The following is a 17,759-nucleotide window of genomic DNA, read 5'->3' as shown; positions in this document are numbered from 1 at the left end:
CTGGAGACATACACATGGAGACAGTAAAAACAAAGCTAAGATAAGGATAAGACAAGGCTAAGATAAACCACATATCATAAAAGCCCTGCAGTGTGAGTGTGAGTGGAGCTAAAGGTACAGAAGGCTGTGTGTCCAAATATCAAATGTTTCTGAAATGCAGCAGCATGTTTGTTGAGACAAAACTATCAAAATGAAGTCAGTGACAGCAGAAATAAGACGGTTAAAATTAAAAAAGGACACAAGAACAGGATATGAATATTAATCTGACGGTATAAAAAATCCTCAACAGCAAGAAGACAGCAATGTCTACATGCTGTAAAAAGGACAAAAAGGTTAGATTCAAATTTTCCACCCTGACTGTGAGCATCGTTTCAAACAGGTGACCTTGTGATTACTCACTTTTCGCAAACACACACTCACACACCTCTTTTCCTCCGCTATCTCCACATGACGTCAACACTGACTTCATGCGTGGTACGTCAGTAGAGCTGCTTACCCATAAAACCCCCCCGCCACTCCCGCTATCACCCCATCGCAGCCACCACACTGAAAGGCACCCCTATGACTGAACAAAGTTCTTTAACGTCTACGAGCATCCTTTTTTAAATTTGGATTTCATTGGTATGATCAAAATGAAATTGTATTTCTATTAATCTGCCTTTTTTTGGCCAGCTGGATGTAGCTAGACTCTGCCCTGATTTAATACCTTTGAAATCCTTCCAGTCAAGATGAGGTCAGTCTGCAGGGTCTGAATTAGAGGGTTCAGTATCACAAACATTCACTCAACAAATTCCCTTTAACCCAAAATTTCCTTTGAACCAAATTAGTGAAGTAACTACTAAGAAGCACAGAAGATGAACAAGGAGGGGCAGAAGAGATCTTGACTTTAAGTTTTTGTCTGAGCACACAGAGGGGGTGATACGATAGTGAAAGATTAACGCTTTTCTTCATGGAAAGTGTCCTAAGCATCTTTTTCAGCCTCGCCACGGTTTAACATTTCTTCAGCAGGGCTGTGCCTTGCTCAAACTTCACTCTTTTTAAGACTGAAACCAGTGACCTTTTGGTCACAACTATTCTTTTCTTCTCTGACCTGAACTCTAACACAAAATATCTTCCACATTACTGCATTAGAAGACACAAATTTTCTGTGATTAAAGTTAGATTTTAATGTATCAGTATGTGGATACTTGAGTTGTAATTTGAAGGTATTTGTGTGTATTTTTTACCAGTTAGGTCCATTGTTATCTGCTGTAACTCCCCCCTCCTTCCCTGGTCATGACAATAGAAAACAGAGCACCAACAGAGCACTGGAAGGTTGCTTCTGTGTCTATTTTTAGCTCAGCCTGCCTTCAGCGCTCCAGCAATAGCATTGCCTGATAAATGAAAGATGGCTATTATGCAATCGATACTGAATGAAAGACCCAATTCACAGAAGCACAGAGAGACAGACAGGAGGAGGAGGAGGAGGAGGAGGAGGAGGAGGAGGAGGTGGGGGTGATCAGGAAGGCTGTATCCAGCACAGTGATGTGGCTCAGCATCTCACACCTGATTGGTGTGGCATGGCAGAGAGGAGGAGCAGGGCTGCAGCAGGGCTTACCTCAATGATAACACCCCCACCCCACCACTTCACTACACCTCAGCCAACCCCGTTTTACACCCCCCCAACCCCCACCCTGGCTCAGTGTAGTCGGCCGTGACGAGGCTCCATCAGAGGAGACCAGTGACGTCAGAAGCTATAAATAGATCTGCCTGCCAGGAAAGAGGGGAACTGGGAGACTTGTGATGGAGCTTACGTAGATACCCCCCAACCCAGGCAGGGTGCAGATGATTTCTCTCCTCCTCATGAATACATACATGAAGGATTTTCTTTTTCATTTTGATTGGTCAAGTGCCTCTAGAAGACTCCAAGTAGACCTCAAGACCATAGTATTTTCTCTCCAGTTCTTAAACTCAAGACTTTCTTTTTATCGTTTATTCAAATAAATCTCTGAGTGAGCAGGTAGGATGCTGAGGCATGTTGCTCAAGGACGCTCTGACAGTGTCCATGGCCCCTGCCAAGAATGAACACAGTCAGATGGTATTTACTGCTACTTAGTTACGTCCTTGAAGCAGTAAAACATGACTTTAAAATGTCTTTCAGATTCAAATTCAGCTTACACTTTTATTGATGTGTCATATCTGTAGTTTTTACATCCTCAGCAATATCTGACCTCACTTTTTTCTTGTGTGAGAAAAACCATCATGGGACACTAAATCTTTCCACTGAAACACAGACTTGTACATTTTGGTATTAGCATCTCAAAGTCACCTGCCACCTCTATTTATTTGGATTAATTACCAGCTTTTAATGAAAAATTCCCTATAAAATATATTAGCAAGCAATGAAATGAGGTTTTCAAGTCGTTATTCTCATCCACCTCTGACACTGAGATATAATCAAACACTAACTGAATATGTTGGATTTTCCCTACCTCTCTAAGGTATAAAATGCAGGATGTCCTACAAAATGTAAGGACTCATACAGAAGTAATCCCTCTCAATCATCACTTATAACCCACTAAAAGTGTATGGTGGTGTATTTATCTGCAGAGATTCTGCCCTCTGCCTGTACTTTCTTATTTCCCTCTTATTCTGCTGTGATCATGATGTTCGGGACTTAATGAAAAGGTAGCAACCATTTGCCAGACCATAACTAAGAAGCATGCATCTAAGAAGAAGCTAAATTATAATTATAAGTTCATAAATTAGATAATATAAATTATACATGCTAATTAAAAATCATAATAATTATAATAAATAATTGTGGATACAGCACAGAGCAAACACAAATATAGTGAAGATTTACAAAAAAAGGGTGAACCTGGGGTTGGTTTGCGCTGTTTACGAACAGTAACTGACAGTTCCTTCATATTAAAGGCTGAACAAATGAATTCATATGAACATGACTGCAAAACAGATCACTGAAAAACAAATTTGATGAAGTAATGGCACTAATGGCGGTGAGAAAAGCAGGTACAATACTTACATAGTGATTCAGAGTGTTTCTGCAGACTTATTAAGATTTTTAGTGCTTTTGATGTTGTAAGATTTTCACACATTGATAAACCCCATTGAGCTTTTCAGTGGCTGCAGTTCACCAGAGCTCGCTGTTAGTCAATGGCATTCATTCCCATTCAGAAGTAGCTGACCAGGCTTCTAATAGTAAGACAGCTCCCACTACTGAAGAAAATATGGTACTGCGATGTCCCGTAAACAAGGCTCTGCTCAAAACTTGTCTTTTGTATAATGATCTATCTTTATTGTGTCCATGTGAGTTATTTTTTATCAGTCCTAATGATACTTTCTTTGTAATTTTCATATTATGTACTGCAGGGCTGAAACCAGCTGAACATACTGTGCATTTCATTACTTTCATGTAAAGTAATCCAGTTGTACTTCATGATTTTTTTTTCCTCCCATCACAAGAATAACAGAGTAGTATTGGACAGACAATGGATGGCTCCTTGAGGACATATTTGGTTTCTGCTGCAAAAAAGAAAAATAATGTAACTTTTAGAGCAAATGTAAAGGCTATTAATCAAGGCTGGACAAATATTAAGTTTTTTAATTACAAGCTGTTATGTAAAATATAAATGACACTGTAGCTAGAGCCCAACCAGTCTGAGTTTCTACAGTTGATAATAATATTTCCAGATGAAGCTACTACCGTACCCCTGCTACTGGGTAAGACGGGCATTCTCCCTTTAAACAGGCAGACAGGGAGATAAACAGGCAGCCTGGCTGGCGTCTTGTTCAGTTGCAGCACACACAACAAGTTGACCTTGCTCTGTCTCGTGCCTCCAGCATTGTTCTCCAATTCTCTGACGTAAATGATGGCTCCCTTTTCGCTCTTTAACTCTGTTTTACTTAAGTTTTCTCACACTCACCCACCCACCCACACACACACACACACACACCCTCCAACACCCACATCCGAACCTCTGCTTTTGTTCCCAGGATGTTTTGGTTATGGCTCATCGACATATCGAAGAGGAGGAATTCTTTTTCCTTGGAACCAAATAAAAGGACTGCTTATTTGGACTGTTAATTTGTGAGATTAAACTGGGATTACAGTATGGAGCTAAAACAATTGGCCATTTAATCAATAAGTGAAATGACAGAAAATGATTCACCAACTATTTTAAATTAGCCCTGTGATAGTCAAGTGACCTGTCCAGGGTGTACCCTGCCTCTCGTAGAGTGTCAGCTGGGATAGGCTCCAGCCTGTTTGGATACAAATCAGCTTTATCTTAACTCTGACTTAAAATTACATAATGGATTAACAGTCACATCATGGTTAACTTTTACAGTTACAGTCACTATGTTTATCTAAAAATGTCACTGTACTAAAACTGTCGAATCAAAAAGCTTCACCGATGTCACACAGCGTATTTGTGTTACGGCCAATTTGATGTATGGCCATGCCCAGAGCCAGAGAACATTTTTGAATCCGAGGCTGACCCTATATCATCCCTGTAAAGCCTCTTCCTAAAGTTAGCCTCTGCAATTGCATCAACATCTAAACCCTTAAGGATGGGAAATTCAAAGTACAACCAGTCCCCCTTGTTGTCCGTGCACACATGTTTGTGATGTGCTCATGGGAACCAGGGCTGAGGGATTTAAGGAACTTTCTGTTTCTGATGGGGGATGACACAGGCACAGGGTCAGAGGTCAACCCACACACACATACACACACATGCTCCCTCCTGTTTTCTTTCCTTGTAGCGTGGGAATTGGCCGAGGGGCCTAGAGCATCACACCAGGAAGGAGGCGAGAGGTGAGGAGGAGAGGAGGAAAACAGGCTAGGGTATACATGAATGTGTGTGTGCACGCGTGTGTGTGTGGGAAAAAATCGATACAGCAAAGTGTCACGATATTTTGTGTGGAAATTTTGTATTGATACACAGAAGCCAAGTTATCGATTTTTAAAAAATATAAATCATTAATACTGAAAATACAAATTAAAGCTACAGTAACCTACTAGAACAGACCGAAGACTTTATCTCTTTAGATAAAACAGATTTTGACAAAGTTTGCCTTTGGGGGCGTAACTTACAGATGAAAATAGGTAACTGATTGCAAACTACTACAATATATGTTATCACAATACTCTTAAAATAACAATAATACGGCACTGTGACTTGGGTATCGTGATAATATAGTGCAGCGGGGGCTCTACTGATTCCCACCCTTTAAATTCACTAATGATTTTACATGATTTGAAATGAGAAAAACAGCATAAATATAAAGCAGTTAGAGAAGAACCTTTTGGAAGGGCAATGTGTGTGTGTGTGTGTGTGTGTGTGTGGGAGTAAGAGAGTTCAGGTGTGGGAGTAAGAGAGTTCAGGGAGTGGAGAGGGTTTGTTTGCTTTACACCTCAAACCTATTGTATATTTGATCTGAAAGCAGCAGAAAAACAACCCGCTTCCCCCTCATCCAGCCCCCTGCCTAACAGATCTTTCCTTTCGCTGTCACTATGCAATGTTTGTACTGTGTGTGTGTGTGTGTGTGTGTGTGTGTGTGTGTGTGTGTTTATATATTCATGATGACAGCACACAGAGAGGAGATGTTGGGCAGCAGGGCAGGAAAAAAACAAGCAGCAGAGTTATTTATGCAGACCCAGATCTGTGTATATCAAAGCAAGAAACAAAAAACCCCACCTGGTTCAAACCACAAGTAAAGTCTATAGCTCTTCATCACAAACACTCTCCACTTTCTGAAGGAGCAGTATCTTTCCACTTTTCTTCAACTTTATGTAACTAGCCTGTGCTAATAAAATAAATGAAATCAATCTTAAAAGATACAAAAAAACATCCGTAAATAGTTGTATTTGTTGTTTCAAAATAGCTACATATTTATAACTGATTAGTCCGCACCAACAGCTTAGAGGCCAAGGCGGAATTTATACTAACGAATCGAAGCGACACCATACCTACGCCACAGGCTCTACGTCGACATAGAGCCTATGGCGTAGCCTGACATGCACCTCCCAAGAAATGTAACTACACATTATTGCGATGCAGACCTCCTGTCTATTTTTGTAAGCTGACACCATTTCCCTCAGTGGAAAGGAAGCTTTTATTTACTTTAATTTCACAGATAGGAAACAATAAATTGTGAAGACAGTAAAGCCTCCACTAAAATAACATTTAAGTCTTGTTTCTGATTAACCCTTCGGGGATTTATACATTAGGATTTATCCTGGCTTCATGTGAGCAGAGGAAATCTCTGCTCGTCACTAGGCTAATCTATGCAATGTAAAAGGCCATAGGCTTGTGCTAATAACGTTAGCATGTTATATTATGCTCTTGAATGAGGCAGCTTTGCAGTGCTCTACAGCCGCTGACTGTCTGAACAAGAGGTGCCCACAAGAGGCTCTGTGAACATATACTGAGTTCATCACTGCATAAAGCAACCTTAGTTCAACCTGAATATAGAAACGCTATACACAATAATACAGGTAACAGCATTCAGAGAAATGGTTAGCATCTAGAAAATTTCCCTGTAACCACAAAGGCCTCAAGGTGCTGTAGCTTACTTTATTGACAACCCAAATGAGAAACAGTTTCCACTAGCAGTAACATTATTTCACTTAGCCCTAGCTAAATTAGCTAAATTACCGTAGTGTTACTGTACTTCAGTCTGCTGCAGAGAGAAGCGTACATTTCATAACATGCAAAGATCATGTAATACTACTCTTCTTCGAGACTGCCACACCTCCATGAAGAGCCAGCTGCTCTTTCCATCCACCTGACCAGCCACTGTGGATCGCTGTCCAAACAGAGCAAACACTCTCTGCCCAACATCAACATCTGATCTCAGAGCAGCTCATGTCTCTCTAAATATAGCCAAGGGGAGGAGAAGGTTGCACCAAGTCAAGCCAGCTGCTGTGTTATTATTTTTCTGTGTGACCTCTGACCTACAGGCAGAGGAAGGACTCTCGCCTTTGAAAACAGCAGACATGTGTTTTGATTGCTGCAACAACAGAGAATGGTAGAAAGAAGGTGAGATAAAAGGCCTAACATTACAGGCTGTGATCCATACTCAAATACTGTGTGCAACCATGTGCATAATTATCATAACATACTGAGGAGTGTTAAAATTGTAACTTTCGTGTGTCGACTGTATTTGTGTGACTACAGTGTGTGCAACCAGTGCAGTTGTGCAGCTGGGAGTATTTTGTTACCATAACATCCCCTGTTAACTTCTAAGATAGATCTTCTGATAATCCAGAGCATAGGCATTAACTTTCTGCTTACATTTACTATAGCTATGGCCCACAGGGCACAGACACAGGGGCCCAAAGTGTAAGGGGCCAACTAGCCTTCACTTGCAAAATGTCACTAAAATTAACACGCACCAACCAGGAAGAGACTCAAAATGATCACAAAAAGACCACAAAGTGGAACAAAATGACTACGAAGAGACACAAAATGATCAAAAGAGCCACAAATAACCACAGGGACACAATAAAGGACCAAAAAAGTCACAAAAATCCCTTTAAGAGACACAAAACAGCCAAAAGGAGACCCAAAATAACCCCATAGAGACACAAACCCAAAGAAAGAGAAAGAAAGTCTTTGTGTCTTGCTCTTTTGTAGGACAGGTGGTGGGGCCCGTTGCATAACTGTGCCCAAGGCTCATTGTCTTACAATCCGCCCATGACTGTAGCTACAGAGTAGATAGATCGCAACAAAACCTGACAATTCCCTTTGTTTTTTTTAGGTTAGATTGTTTTATCCATGGGTCATTGTTAAAACATTATGTTTTCTCTTGTCTTGGGAGTTGGGAGGTCGGTCAGTGCGGGTAGTGATTTGTTGTTTGGTCAGAAACACATCCGCAGGGCAGTTGTTTGCTGTCTTGGGTGTTTGAACTGTGGTTCAATGGTGGCCTCTTCAGCAGACTGGCCCTTTAAAAATGAAAAGTGACCAGTGTAGTGCTCAAGTGGTTAAATTTTTGGCATGCAGGGCGCCTCAAAGGTTGATTCACTCCTCCGGACGAGTATTGATCGTGGAGTCTATGTGCAGTGATTAGGTCTGTCCATCCAGCCAGGGAGAAATCCATACAGTGGCTGATGAGCATTAACATCATTAGAAAATGGTTGGGAGGGTAACACACTGGGCCAGAACCACCCAGAACCACACACACACACGCTCACAGAGGCAGTGTGTGATTATAGCCCCAGCAGTAGAGATCTAGATTTGGCTCCAGAATCAATGTAAAAATCGAACAACCTTACATCACACTGGTGCGCAACTGGACAGGCTGGTTTAGGGCACGAACACACACACACACACACACACACACACACACACACACACACACACACTGTCTGTCTTTGCTGAGCAACAGGCCATGCTGAGTGCTCCTCTAATCAGGTTCATACGGTACTAATTGGCGCCTTTCGGTATACAGTGATTGAGTCCGGCAGTAAGGCTGGAGTGTGCCACTTCCTCTTCTAATTAGCCAAGGGCAAACCAGCAGCAGCCAATCACATCACTGATCAGCGGGGCACGACAAGATGCAGAAAACAGGGGGAGTGTGTTTTCTTCAAGTCTTTCTGTGCCTTTTTTGTCGTAATTGTTTTAAGTGCTTTCATTGTGTAGCACTTATTATCATTAACACTATTAAGAGGAGTAAGATTATTCTTTAATAGAATAAAAGGTATTGGATAAAAAAACATATTAAAGAATAAAATCTATTTTGTATGTACATTTTCTTAGGGATGCACCAACACAATACACTGATCTGCCTAATCTCAGTGGATCAAGTATCATCCTTGACATAACTGATCCATATCAACACAGTTTCTTTCTAAAAGCCATTAAAAGTGTTTAAAATGGTTTCCATTGACAGCTCAATTTTTTCAGTTTCTTAGTTTTTAGTGCTAGAGCAATCCTTAAAAATGATCTCCATGATTTCTACACAGTGAGGCACACAAATAAGCACGGGTATTGGATCAGTACTCGCTATCATCAGAGTGGAGATATCAGAACTGGCACTGGAAGAAGAAAAATTGGATGCATTCCTATATTTCACAAATATTATTATTTAGTTTTTGCATTAATAACCCAGCATGAAACAGAAAATATCAGATATTCATAACAATGATACTTGCAAACGTGTTTATACCCACAATAGTATTTGTTTTTTTAATCTCATCTAACTGCAAAAACCAGACACCATATGACCCTGAGTCAATGTTCATGTATCATGCAGCATAAACTGATGACAGCATCTATAAAACACTCACACACACTCACACCATCTTGTCACATCACTGCAGTCTTTGTAATCTGTAACGAAATAAAGTCCAGTCCCCATGCCTTTCCCTACCTGGCATCCCGCTGCGTACGCAGAGCTCTGAGGTCTGTGTAGGTGATCGAGTTCACCTGTGACAAACTGCGCAGGAACAGGCTGCATGTGGACGCCTTATTACTTCATTCGTTTAGATTATGTAAAAGTCCATCAACCACACTATTTTCTAATCCTGCGAGGAAATAGCGTGACAGAGCCTCTTTGTGAAGAGTTCATCTACCCCTTGAGTTGATCATCATTCCTGGAGTCACAGAGATGTCAGGATAACAGTCAACTATTCTAGCTGTGATATTCTGCACAAGTACACACGCAGTCACACAAACACAGTCACACTTTGTCTGCTGACGTCAGTTGTGGTTTCATGGCTGTCACTGCAATGCCGATCGACCAGCTCTCAGGCCTGCAATTATTCCCGGCCGAACGCTCCGCTCGCTGCAGTTCTGTTTTTCCACCAAATGAGAGACTTAAACACAAAGGATGCTATGAAAACACGCTAAAAAGATACAAGCCGGAAACCAGCTGGCTGCACTTGTGGACGCAGTGGGATTTCTGTTGAGGCGTGTTTGTTGTAGGAACACAGAGGAGTGACTCCAGGGACACAGAGCAGAGGCGTCCTGTGGTTCAGTGGTTTGAGGCGTAAGCCGTGAATTGCGCGAACGATTTGGGATCAAGTCCAGTGAGCAGCCACTGGCACGTCAATGTTTCCTGTCAGTCCTCAGAATTTATTAGCTGAATATATGAGTTAGGTATAACCTTTTATGTATTGGGGGTGATGGATCTTTGTAGAATACTGTATATATCATAAAGATCTGAAAACGTCTGTTAATAAACCCTAAAGACAAATAACCCTAGATTGGAAAACTGGAGTGATGTATTACATCATTATGACATCACATGCAACAGCTGTGGGGAACTTTGCACGACATCTGTGAAATGGCAAAGATCCTGAATGGACATAAACAGACAACAACAGCTGTCTGTGAACATCTGACCAAAACCAGTCACAGCAGCGACTGGGAGGAGTCAGTGGACGGACGTAGAAAGATCAAGGAGGCCATAAACATCTGAAGCCAAACGCCATCTTTGAACAGAGACAATTTACGGTCCCCCCTTCGCATACTGTACAACCACCTGTTAACACGTTTCATACTTTGAGAACCTCTATCATCTGAGGTGGACTGTGAGATGTGGTCGACACTTCAGGTTAAAGTGGAGTTCAAACTATAAAATAATTTTAATTAGCAGGTAAATATCTTTCCAAGCTTTGTTGTAAATTAAGTTGTTAGTTATACTACAAGTATTCCTGGAGTTTTGACCTCCATAGACTGTTTTCCTTACTCATACACCTTGGAAGCAGGTGAAATTGTGCCAGGAATTCCCACTGTGTTTCTACAGTAGCATACTGTATCAGTCAGCCTCTTTACGAAATTTCCTCTCCATGTGATGTGGGGATACGCTAAAATCATCTGAAGGATCTAACCTAATTTATCATACGTCGAAAACATTATCATTTTTCCACCTCTGAAACATAGCCAAGGTACGACCATTTCTAAATGAAGAACATGCCTAGAAATTGATTCATGCCTTTATTTCAAGTTGACTCGACGACTGTAATGTAGTTTTTACTGGCCTCCCAAAAAACACCACTGAGAGACTTCAGCTCATTCAAAACTCAGCAGGCCAGTCTGAGCTGCTCTGCACTGACTTCCTGTTACATCTAGAATTGATTTCAAGGTCCTCCTCCTTGTATACAAAGCCCTACATGGGCTGGGACTGAGCTACATTGATAACTCCCTTGTTAACTATTTGCCTCCAAGAACACTGTGATCATCTGCTGCTGGTTTACTGGAGGTTCCCAGTAACAGCTGGAAGAGGTTCGGAGATGCGGCCTTTGTCAATTACGCCCCAAAGCTATGGAACACACTACCTATAGATATCAGGGAAGCTAGCTCGCTAAATATTTTTAAAAGAAAGCTAAAAATGTATCTGTTCACTTTAGTCTTTAACTTGCTCTGTCTGTCTTGAAACAGGTCAGAAACTCTTTCTTTTTATGCTTCAGGCTGCAGCAACTCTTTTAAAATCTTACTTGGTTTTATGATTTCTAGTTTTACAACTCTATGATTTTATGAATCACTTAATCCATGTTTTAAACTGTTTTAAATGTCCTTTTATATTGAACTGTCCATTATGTCTATTTCATGTGAGAGCACTCTGCCCTTATTGTGGTGGTACATTAATAAAGTTTATTATTACCTAAGCACCTTTTGGGGGGCAGAATACATAGTGCTCTTGCGATTGGTCAGCCTACTCAATCAGTGAAGTTGTGCAGAATTCAGTGTGGAAAGCAAGAGTCTCCTTAACTGAACCCATCAGATCCATATCATGCGAGGATACTCAAGGCAAGACATGCCTGAGACAGTAAAGCCTTACCAGCTGCAGGGGGATGATATGACCACCAAGACCATTAGCTGGTACTTATAGCGTACTTAAACGGGCGGTGAACCAGGACTAACGTGACTCTCCGTTTACATTATGTTCCAACATGCTGGCAGCTCACGGTGACCTTTGACCTCATGTGGATGGAGCTGTGCGTCACGTCGTTGTGTGTTGACATATGGGCTGAGGCCCCGAGGGCTGGCAAACCTGCTGTGACACCACCAAAGGTCAGATCTCATTTCTGAGCCGTTGGAAGGGACAGATCGTGTGCAGATAGCACAAAAAGTCAGACGATACCTGCGTGGAGACTACATGAGTTAAACTGATATTTGGCTCAAATGTCGGCCTTAAATTAAATATCAGACATCAGCCAGCCACTGGTATCATGATCTGATAATGGTTACTATGATGGAAGTTTCTGACTGACTAGAGCCACAGGGAAACATAGAACCTATCTTATTATTTAGTTTGTTACTTAAAGCTAAAGTGGGACTTCGACATATAAATGAATGTCTGGTACATTCAGGATCTTACCAAATTAGTTTGCACAATGCTGATAAAGCCTATTGGCAGTGGCACCAGGGAAAGCCCTCTGTGTGTCACAGTTTTGGCGACTTCCCGGTGCATTTTACGTCAACCAGCCAGAGCGAAATGAGAGAGATTCATTTATTTATGTTAGATTTGGCACTGCTTTTTGTTTCGTTTTTTTTAATACTTCATCTGTATGCGAATACTACTGATGTTTTCTTCAGATACTAGGTATGTTGACAGTATAAAATAAGGATTTCTTTCACAGGGAAGGGTGGAGAGACCATTGTGATGGAGCAGCAGCCAGGATTATGGTGGAAGATATGGAGGAAAGTCCTAAGAAGTGTCCAAGAAAAGTTTCTGGAGTGGATGCTCAAGATAAGAAAGTAATTTAGCGTTCAGAGAAAGAATAAAAGTAAAAAAAGACCTGAATTGAGTGCTCCTGGGGGCGCCAAGTTCACCTGCTGGTATAGGTTGTAGGTGTTCATCAACAGTGTTATTAATTCTTCAGTTAAAGACAGAGACGTATCCAAGCATTTCATTTGCTAACAACTGTAGCGAGTCAATAGTTGTGAAGAGTTATTCTGCTGTAAAAAAGCTGAGAGCCACAAACTAATTTCATCAGTGTGATTTAGAGATCTTGTGGTTTTGGGCTGTGAGAATGTTATTGTCCACACAAGAGTTTCCATGCATATCTAAGCCTAAAAGAATGAGCACAATACATCACACAAAAAGAGCTAGAGTAGCTGACCGCAGGTGTCAGCTACAGCTGAAAACATTTATATCAACACGGCCATGCTCGCAGCGCTAGTATACTGCTCTTTCCTTGTCATCACTCCCTGCAGCTGCAACAAAGAAACAGCCTTTCAGTTAAGAAACCTTATTAGACTTTAATTACAAAGCAGCTGTAGAAGAAGTGATGTTTAGGATAGTTAAGCTTGGACTGAGGTTAACAATCAACAGATGGACATTTTTTACTGCTGATTTGTCTCTGGATCAGTTCAGTACACAGACTAGATAAAGAGCTGCAGGCACTTATTTCACTGTGGCCAAATCTCAGACCTCCAACACACAATCAGGGATGGCGAAGCTCTTCCCTGAGCCTTCCTTTTCCTAAACGTGTAGCTTACTGTATTATGTCTGAGGGTATCACTGAACTGTCATGCTGACTATTGCTTCAAGTTAACTGCAGCTGGGTGTAGCACTACTGGCCATGCCAAATCTTCCCCAGGGGACAATAAAGCACATCTTATCTTATCTTATCTTATCTTATCTTATCTTATCTTATCTTATCTTAAAAAGCTGTGTATTATATACTGTTTCAGATACTTTTCCACCATGACAAAAACCCATAAAGTATTTGGAGGAAGGAAGGAATTTGCAGAACTTTGGAATCAGCATTGCTTGATTATGTGTTGATGCACCAACAAGAAAGGCACAAATGTGACAACTTAAGAATGAGAGCAAGGATAAATCTGAGGTAGTGGATATTAAATTGTCAAATGTGAATGTAAGCGGCACAAACTATCTGCTATCAACAGCTTCAACATAAAAATATAGAAAAACAACTTAAACAATACAAACTGGTTGACAACTGCACAACAAAACAAAGTTAGCCAAAACACAGAGAGAGACTGCAAATTAAAAAATCAAACTGCAGTTATCATGCTGCTATGAACTATTAGAACACTGATCCTTATGTAAACACAAACTCAGTTAAATTCTGTGGAGGAACTATGACCTGCGACGTGTTTAGTGTGACGTTTCACAAGCAGCCAAGAGCAAAAGGCCACACATTACACATTTCATCATGACAGTCACCAACATGCAAAGAACAAAGCACCTCTGACCTCAGCAACTAAATCATGTCGGCTACCACCTTCAAGAAATATCACATCAGAGCTTTAATCTATTGTATTAAATTAACTCAGTACTTCAAACACACTGAAGAGCAGCTATAAATGGAGTCAAACACTGAGGATTAAACCACCTGAACTAAAAAAAACAGCATTAAAGTGGCAACAAAAAGACAGAAGGGTCCTTCAAATACAAATGTTTTATTTGTATATTGTAATTTATGCTGGTGAATGTTTGCAAGATCCATTAACTCTGTCATTAAGTGGCTTTTTATGGGGCTGTTGAGGTGCTTTGATCTCACAGTGCTGAGTAACTTTGGTGACATTTACATTTTCATTGTTGTTATTATTACAAGATTGATGAGCTGTTAGCTCCACTTCTCACTGTATGAGTCAGTGTCTAGCTGACATCACTGGTCCACGCTGGGCGGTAAGTCAGAGTCTGACGCAGTCTTCATCATCACCATTATCAACATCGCTGAAGTTACAGGCCTACTGATTAAAAGAGCAATACTGATTAGGGCAAGATAAAAAGGGCCGATTTGGATAAAATCATTCTGTATTTTTATATTGTAACACTGATGTTGATAATCCAAGGTAAATGTATGTTACCAGTCAAATCAACAGTACTGTGGTAAACATTATGTGTGTAATGTAAGAGGACATAAGAGTTCAATAAAGCAGGACAAGATAGAAAACTAAAGGACAGAACAGAAAGTGAAAAGACAAGACAGAATATGGCACTATGGCAAAACTGAGTAACTTTATCAGACTGTGGGTAAAGAAGAGATGACTGAAACCTTTCACACACACCAAATTCCTACGTCATCATGAGCTAAGTATCCGCACTGACAGACGTTAATCTCTGTTTGCCAAAACTAACTGTAAAACTTACAAGTTAAAGGGATGATGATGAGAGCAGCATGTTTCCATGTAGGAATTAATGGAAACTACACAGGGTGCGGGGTTAAAGGGATTCATACAATTACAAAGTGCACTCTACTTTTCTCCGCTGCTTTTTGAGTGTGTTATTACACACATGTGGTCGATCCATCAGGGCTATAAATACGTCCAACTCTGCGTTCATTAGCGATCTCCCTTTGAAGGTTTTTTATTGGTGGGTTGACATTATAAAGACACTTTGATCCCCCCTCCCCGCCCAACAAGTCTGTTGTCGTCATGGCTTTCTGAAAGGCCGGCTACAAAATTAGTCACATTTCCTTCTGCGGCCCTTATGACTGCAGGCACTTTCAGGTATACTCATCTGGTGAGTATAAGCGCTTATTGTTAAAAGACAAATAAACTAACGGCTATTGCCCTCATTGTTTTTTGTTTTAGACATTATCTGTTTTTCTTCTTTAAAAAGTAATTGTCTACAACTTCAATTTTACATTCATTTAATTTCTATTATTATTATTATTGTTATCATTATTATTATTATACTCTCACACTTGACCCTGAGCCTTCTGACTGTATGTGCACATTAAGTTTAGGTTTCTTTGTGTGTGTGTGTGTGTGTGTGTGTGTGTGTGTGTGTGTGTGTGTGAAATGTAAAAAAACAAGCAGAGATACAGTAGATAAAGATGAGTATTTTCAATAATGTCCATGTGTTTTCCTAAAAATTGTGCGATCATTGATGAGAAATTAAAAACTGTCAAGACTAAGCTTCACCCCACACACACACACACACACACACACACACACACACTCAATCACAAATTAATTATGCCTGTTTGGGATGAAATTGACTGATGAAATCTTCCAACCATCAGGGAAAATATATGAAATAGGTCTCTGTATAAACCCACTACTGAGCAGCACAGACAGACGATGACTGTAGGGGTGTTATGGTGATATTTCGGGAGATGAAATCAAAAATATCATCAAATATCATTAAGTACACTGAGGTCACTCTGACCTCTGAGTAGCTCAGACTCATTATACTATAAGTCAAGTATGAATAATAGGAATATCATGAGGTTATAAATGTTACATGCTGAGTAACAAGAAAAAGATTGTGTATCTTATTATGAATATTACAGGAACAATTTGGAGGCAGACGCTGTATCCAGACACACCTGGAACCAAGATCACGATGAGAATATTACAGCACAATTTTACTGTCAAAGTCAGAAACTTCTTTTGATAATAACTGAGTGATTGTTGTTAATAAAATAAGATCAGTTTAAGTACTGAGAGGCCCTGACACAATATAAAATGCCTGCAGTAACACTGTAAAAAATATACAATAAACTGTAGTCACAAATATACTTTTGATCAGCTAAAAACATGTAAAATAATAATAATAAATTCAATGTCGAGTGATATTGTGATTTTGAGGGGGTGGGTACAAGTTAAAACATAATGAGAGCTGTATTAAAATAATGTTTCAAGATGTGCTTTATAATAAACTAAAAAATGGACACATTTTAGTGGAAAATACAGGAAAAGTAAAAGCCTCCCTGACCTTTTTAAATATATTACATCTAGAATAAACTTATATAAATCTCACATTTGTTGCAGGGCTGTGGAATTGGACCGCAATGTATTCGGGGTTTTCGTGATGTTATGACCACCCATCTTATTGAAATAATAGCATAGGAGACAAAGATTATTCATTATGATAAAAACACTGTATCTCCCTATGAGAATCTTATATCTTTAATATTACAGTAAAGTTACAGTGATTTTATCATAACTCACTGAAGTGTTTGTCAGCTGAAGAATTGTGTAACTGGTTAAAAAAGAAAAGAGAGAATAGACAGCAGTGTGTTTAGAGTTGTGCATCTACAACATCTGGATTAAAACCACATCTGGCCTACCGCCTGCGTTTCTGCACAATGTCGATGGGCCGGTTGACAGCGCACGGCGATCCACAGATATTCCCATTCCTCACTTTGAAGTAGCGATCCTGGACCGAGGGGGCCAGATACATACAGTTAGTCGGTAAACTCATGTTTGTGGTTGTTTTTGTCTCCCTTCTGCTTTGCTCTGCACTAATCCTCCTCTTCCTCCTCCTCCGGGTGCTCCTCTACTCCTCGGCTCTCGTGCGCTGTCTCCTCTGTCTCCACACCACACCAGGTTTCCATTGAGGCGCAGACAGACGGAGGAAAACCCTCCTCGGTGTGTTTCAGCGGCATGCCTCCAGTCAAGAAACCAGTCAAGGGTGAAAAGGAGGAAGCGGGATCAAAGCGGAGTGGGTTTTAAAGAGTCATTTCCTCAGCACTGCTGTTTCATGCGGTTTGGAGAGCTGAAGGAGGAGAGCTGAAGCTGTTGGTTTCAAATCCACATTGAGGAGTTCAGCTCCTTTAACTTCAGTGCGCTCTCTCTCTCTTCTCTGGAGATCCCACCCTCCTCCCTCCCTCCTTCCTTCCCTCCTTCTGTCTCTCTATGGCTCTCTCTGTCTTCTCTGGCACATGGACTACTGAGGCTTTAAAAAAGACATGAACTATGTGACAGTGTATGTGCAGCATGTGTGTGTGAGCGAGGGAGATAGAGGGGGTCTGCGGTCGTAGTAGTTGCATCACGTGTATGCATGTGTGTAGAGTGAGTTTGTGCAATGTGTGTGTGCGTAGAGTAATG

At 40.7% G+C, this 17,759-nt stretch overlaps 1 protein-coding gene across 4 annotated transcripts in view; it reads right to left on the bottom strand.

The window, feature by feature from the left end:
* Window positions 1–17,759, bottom strand: part of LOC126396302 (cAMP-specific 3',5'-cyclic phosphodiesterase 4D-like) — a 127,971-nt gene that overhangs the window by 25,841 nt on the left and 84,371 nt on the right. The window contains exon 1 of one of the 4 annotated variants that reach the window (XM_050054257.1): window positions 17,000–17,496. The exons of the other annotated variants lie outside the window; for them this stretch is intronic. Within the exon in view, the coding sequence (XP_049910214.1) occupies window positions 17,000–17,133 (134 nt within the window). The 5' untranslated portion in view covers window positions 17,134–17,496. Of the gene's footprint in view, window positions 1–16,999; window positions 17,497–17,759 lie in introns of those variants that run through there. 4 annotated transcript variants of the gene reach the window in all.

The sequence above is a fragment of the Epinephelus moara genome, chromosome 10 (assembly GCF_006386435.1).
Source record: "Epinephelus moara isolate mb chromosome 10, YSFRI_EMoa_1.0, whole genome shotgun sequence".
Taxonomy (NCBI): Eukaryota; Metazoa; Chordata; class Actinopteri; order Perciformes; family Serranidae; genus Epinephelus; species Epinephelus moara.
Note: the sequence above shows the minus strand (reverse complement) of the source record. Positions and strands in the feature narration are given on the sequence as shown.